A 6,345-nucleotide genomic window follows, 5' to 3' on the forward strand; every position below is an offset into this window, starting at 1 on the left:
ATGTCCTTTAGGGATATTTCAGATGAATAGAGAACACATTCCCTCCAACAATCTTCTTCAAGTTTCATGAGCTTTTGTACCCTTCATATTATACAACAAACATCGAAAGCTTGAAATACGCAAAATCTTCTAAAACCAAGCCCCTCCCTATACATATACATGTGGAAAACACATGAGATAGCATGCTTCTCCCCACCTTTGGGACTGTCTCCTGGCACATTTATCAACAATCAGACCAAAGTGGGAAATCTCCAACATACCAAAAAGAATCTGAATTTGACAGAGATGCAAAGTATGAAACTGTTTGTCATGCCAGTACAACAGCGGAGCCAAAGCAAACCACCCCCCACAACCCCGCACCGCCCCCCCCCCCCACCCCCCCCCAACACACACACACACACACATTGCCCTTTCTAGTCAGATGGTTATACCTGACCTTTAGCTTTGTCTCTTGTTAATCATAGGTGGCATGCTAAACACAGATAACTGTCTTCATCATAAAGTAAATGCCCTTGAGATATATGAGATCAATGGCTTACTACCTGAATTCGACACTTGCACACCCACCATGAACAGAATACCATGGGAAATCATCTTGCTGATCATGGATTTAGATGGAGCATGGCAGCTTTGGAAATAATGGATGGTTTGAAAAGAGCAAACCAACAGTCAAACATTCAATGGACATGTCTGGCCAGCTAACAAACCTCTACTAAAATATATTTGGAAACAGAAGAAATCCTTTTTATTTTCGTTATATACCCTTTCTACTTGATAAACTCTAGATCTTTTCTTTTTCCTTTTCCCTGTTTTCCTGTACTCGGTTTTTTTCCTTTTATTTTGCCAAGTAAAAAGGCTCTACCATTCTCAAGAAATGTAAAAATAGGAATCAGTGATCCATGGCAGAGTATATTCTAAACCATACCGATAATTCTTTCCATGTTCTCTCGGCGCTATCATTCTCAAGAAATGTAAAAATAGGAATCAGTGATCCATGGCAGAGTATATTCTAAACCATACCGATAATTCTTTCCATGTTCTCTCGGCGGAATCCAACTTTGATATCAGATAAGGTTCCTACATTAAACAAGCAAATTAAACCTTGAGAAAACTACATTAAACAAGCAAATTAAACCTTGAGAAAACTATTGTTCAAAAAAGCAACAATATCAACGACAATGTAAGAAATGTCAAATTCTCAAAGCCAGAAATTATAACATTATTTCGCATACTTATTCCCTGGTTAAATGTCCAAGTGAAATCCAAATTAAGGCAGACTACTCACAAGGCCATGTTCATTGGCGAACATATCATTTGCAAACACTTGAGACTCCATACATGTGAGGCCCATGGTTCGGTGATCCATACCATTGATCTGATGGTGGACATGAGGTAAATAGTGGATGCTACAAAAATCTCCTAGATTAAATGATACTAAACCTTCAATGCATTGGCCTTTTCTATACTGAATGTGGATTGTTGTTGTATTCTCTTAATTGCCTATTTAAAGGTTACCAATTGAAAGATAAGGATCTTCCTATCGGGGAGATCTCTATGGCATCCGCAATCAATAGTGGGACCAATTGGATGAACACTCCGGATCACCAAACCATGGACAATGTAGAAAATCCTATTGTGTCAGATTGCTCATGCACGTGAACTACAAGAACCCAATTAGTGTACAGAGCTATTCCAAGGCCAATGTTCCATGATGGCCCATCAGGCTCGTGAGCCTATCCAAAACAGATGTCATTTTCAAGCCCACGGGCCAGACCTGATCCTATGTTGTCACTATTGTATTGAGGCCTAGGCCCTTAATTTCCTAGGCAAAACCCAAGCCTCATTAAATAAACAGGCTGTGCTTCAGAAAAAACTGGGCTAATCCAAAGCCCTGCTCACTTAAAACTAACATGATGAATCTTATCTTCTCTTAGGGTGAGTTTGGTTGTACCAAATATCATGATATTTTGCACCAAACTACACTAAGTAATCATGATATTTCATAATTCACTATATTTGGTGCATCCAAATGCACCTTAAGAGAAGAACTTTCATACTCTGCCAGAGTGCGAAGGATGATACACAGGCACTTAGAAATTGCATACACAGTATACAAGTATTTCAGATTAAACTGTACAAATTATGGATCCTAGTTTAGATGTATCATAGACCAAAAATTAAGCTTATTCGATTATCTGACTGTTGGATTGCCAGACACTTCAACAAACAAGTGTCCATGAATCAGAGGTTAGGATTGTTCAACCAATCTGAAATTGGGACTGTGACTCACAGACAACAGGTTCCACAATTTAATCAGTTTGATTAGAGTTCATGCATGCCACATGTACAATTTCTAAGTGCCCGCATATCAAGCATCATACAGTGCTAGAGTATCAAATAACTCACACTTATTGATAGATATTAAGCCACTTTCTCTCTACTTTTGGTAATACAAATAGCATAAACTCGTACTGCTTTGTTACCAAAAGTAGAGAGAGAGGAAAGAGGAGAGGAGAGAGTTTCTCTCTCTTTTCTTTTTTTCTGCATTTTCTGAAGCGAATTTCTGCATTTTTATTTCTATTTTTGGAACTGCGTCGGATTGCGTTTAGCGTTTGGGAGATTTACGGGGGGAAAGACGACTTACAGCCATACAAACGATGGTGGGAGGTTTGAAGGAGGGGTGAGGGAGAGAGAGGAAAGGTTTTCTGCTACTTGTGTTGTCGGAGAGAACGGATGGAAATCGCCATTGCTTTGGCGACGCTTTTGTGGTGGGAATGCGAGCGGCCGAGATTGCGAATAGTGTTTCCATAGTCGTTGTGAGAGAGAGAGAGAGAGAGAGAGAGAGGAACTTAATCCATATTGATGTGGTGTGGTGTGGTTCGGTTAGCGCGGCCTCATCTTGGGGACTGGAGCAATTCTACACGCGTATATAAGGCAGCCGTCGTATACACGGCGACACATGTGGTGATCTGGCACACGGGTACAAGATCCAAGTCGTCCGTTTGATGGGTCACTCTGTGTAGATGATGTCCTGGTTGAAAAAGATAGGGCTGTCTAACTGATCGAGTGGGCAGCTTTCAATTAAATGAGTGGATGGTTAGAAAAATCTCTACTGTTATGGTTCATCTGATGAATGGAGTCATGTAACTTTTAGGCCACGGATTTCTACACGTGGGGCCCAACTTATGTGCGGCTGGATCTCTCGTAGGTGTGTCACATTGGTACGTTTGGTGGCGCGTAGTTGACAGCCTTGTACGACTAGCAAATCTATATATCTATATACCACAGGCTAGAAGGAAAAAATGAGATAACCTTGATGCTATGGGAGAGGGGGACAGCCTTGTACGATTAGAAATTGCATGCAATGCAAGAAATTCCAACGAAACAGTTCACATTATTCGTACCGTGTTAGATATATCATGGATAAATAAATAAAATAATAATAATTGCTATTACTTGACTCTCGGACTATTATATTGGTGGACATTTACGGACAGGTAAAAATAAAAATATCCAATGGTCTTACTTCTACAAACAAGTGTACACAATCAGATGTTGGGATTGTTCATCCAATATCATGTTTGTAAGGTAAAATAAAGAGAGTAATTTCCACAATTTAGATGGTGTGTGCCTAGTGGATCATCTATTCAGTGCCTATGAATCAAATGTCATATGAATCAAACCTCGTATACTGTCAAAAGTATCAAATCACTGTAAAAAATAGCAAGCTTACAAGTGGAATTATTGGTCCAAATAAAAGCATGATATGACAAGGTTGTGTGGTGGGAGTCTATCCTTTTCAAACTTAAGTTCTTTTAGCATTGTAACTTTTTCTTTTCTCAGGTGATGAAAATGCTCATTTTTTTTCTACGGCTGCTCTTTGTACGGCGGGCTCTTATTTCATAAAGAGATGTTTTTTTGAAAAAGAGACATGGGTCTCACTAAAAATAAGAATTTAGCCCACCATTTGGTTGATCCAATCTATTCATTTTAATCAGACAGTCGTGAACTCATATATGAGTTTTTCCAGTTCTTTGTTCAAAGCTCTCTGTGGCCCACAATTACACTAACGATGTACGTTAATTCTGAATTATGTCTTCCTTCGTGGTCCATCTGTGATGAGTTTTACCGTCAAAATTGAGCAAATGACATGAAATTAAAACTCCTCATATATTGAAAGAATTGATTTGCTTCAAAACAACTCAATGAGCCCCTCACATAAGATGTGAATGAGTTAAAAATGTGGGCCTTGCCGCACAATGGCCATTTGAATGTTACCTTCTTCCTTCCTTGGTTTTTTTTTTTTCCCTAGAGAGGGAAGGAGGGTGTGAAAGAGAGGATGATGTTTTAGGTTTCTTTCCTTCTCCCTTCTTCATTCCTTCCTCCCTCTTTCCTTGATTTCCTCTACAGTTGTTTTTCAGTTTCTTTTTTGTTGGGTATGAACAATGGGAGTTTATCAAAGAGAGTAGGGTGTGGTGGTTCTCTTTATAGTTACATATATATATATATATATATATATATATATATATATATATATATATATATATATTTGAATGGTGGTAGTTTTTGAAAGGAGGTAAGGTGTGAAAGAATGTTGTAATTGATGAATTTTAAAGTAAAATAATATTGTAATGGATTAATTTTATAATGAAAAAATGTTGTAATGCATCAATTTTAAAGTGAAAGAATATTGTAACTGATGAATTTTATAATAGAATAATGTTATAATGAATAAATTTTGTAATGAAAGAATGTTATAATAGATGAATTTTTGCAATAGAAGAATGTTAAGATGGAAGTATGTTATAATGAATCGCCGATGTTTAGCGTGGATCGCCAATATTCAGTGCGAATCGTCGATATTCACTATGGATTATCGATATACAATGTGGATCACTGATATTTAGTGTGGATCACCGATATTTTCATTATGGCTCACTGATATTAACAATGTAATATTCATTGTGAACCAATGATATTAATAATGAACCACTAATATTCATTATAAACTATTAATATTAACAGTGGACTGCTAATATTTTCATTATGGATAACCTATTCCATGAAAACGGCAATAACTCCCTCATTATATGTATGATTTAAGTGATCTTGTGCTTATTGGAAAAGTAATTTGATAAAATTTCAAATGAATTTGGAATCATATCATTTTAGCATCATTTTCTTACCCAAAAGTGGGCCCAAAGTTCATCATTTAATGTTGACCGCATATATTGACTATGTGTCGCCAATCCCACGAAAATGGTTATAACTCCCTCATTACATGTCCGATTTAACTGATCTTATGGTTATTAGAAAGATAATTTGATAAAATATCAAATGTATTTGGAATCATCTTATTTTGACATCATTTGATTACCTAAAAGTGGGCACAAATTTTATCAGTCACCGTGGACTGCATATATTCATAATAGGTTACTAATCTCACAAAAACAGTCATAACTGTGAGATCGTATCTTAGCCCGTACCGTTCCGTATGCTTCCGCGGTCCTCCTGGTAGAATTCCGGCAACCCACGATCTGTTATCGGCGTTTGTGTGCGATCCTGAGTCGTGTCCCGTATATCAGAGTCGGCTCGACCCGAGACTTATATCCTTGCGACCGCACTATCGCCACGGTTTCGATGTCGTGTCTCGCGCGCTAAGGTGATACCCGGGTCAGGAGATGTGAGCCCGCGTTCAGTTCGAGAAAAACGCAGCACGTTGTAAATCTCGAGAGAATCCATCACATCAATCCCATCAATCATTCAATCAAGTACACATCACTCACACCCATCCCTAAGTACAACTACCCATTCCCAAAGTCAACTCTCTCTCTCTCCGCCCATTACTCCCCATCACTTCTCTTACATCACACTCTCTCTTATCTCTCTTATCTCTCTCATCTCTCCCATTCTCCCCAAGTAACTCCAACGTCCAACATTTTCATGAGAGAGAGGAGAGCTAGTGTGGCCCACCTTCCTACCTCCCATCTCCACCATCCAAGTTTCATCTCAGCCGTTGAAATGCATTCCATGGAGCTCTAGGACGCATCTGTGGGAGAAGAGGTCTAAGAAGACGATCGATGGGTGTTTCTATAGGCCTAGATTTCTTATTTTGATGATGGGCCAAGTGAGGCCTACCGATTGATGATATGGATCTCACTTTGGACCCTAGATGTGGCCAATGGCCCACTATGATTCACATGATCATTCCATGATGGGACCATTCTCCATGGACCCCATCATGATATTTACTTTCTAGTTTGATAAGGGTCATCTAGACCTTCCATTTTAGTGGAGAAGTAATCTCCATTGTTGATTTTGATTTGGTGGGCCCACATGTATTGG

At 38.6% G+C, this 6,345-nt stretch overlaps 1 protein-coding gene across 3 annotated transcripts in view; it reads right to left on the minus strand.

Moving 5' to 3' along the window:
• LOC131225102 (peptide chain release factor APG3, chloroplastic) overlaps positions 1-2,876 on the minus strand; it is a 41,244-nt gene extending 38,368 nt beyond the window's left edge. For all 3 annotated transcript variants that reach the window (XR_009161200.1, XR_009161199.1, XM_058220528.1), the window contains exons 1-2: positions 2,645-2,876; positions 1,021-1,077 (exon numbers count right to left, since the gene is read on the minus strand). Coding sequence is in view for 1 of the 3 variants with exons in the window: in XM_058220528.1 (XP_058076511.1) it covers positions 1,021-1,077; positions 2,645-2,809 (222 nt within the window). In the remaining 2 variants the exon portion in view is untranslated. The remainder of the gene's footprint in view (positions 1-1,020; positions 1,078-2,644) is intronic.
• Between the last annotated feature and the right edge of the window lie 3,469 nt (positions 2,877-6,345).

Source organism: Magnolia sinica, chromosome 14 (assembly GCF_029962835.1).
Source record: "Magnolia sinica isolate HGM2019 chromosome 14, MsV1, whole genome shotgun sequence".
Classification (NCBI taxonomy): domain Eukaryota; kingdom Viridiplantae; phylum Streptophyta; class Magnoliopsida; order Magnoliales; family Magnoliaceae; genus Magnolia; species Magnolia sinica.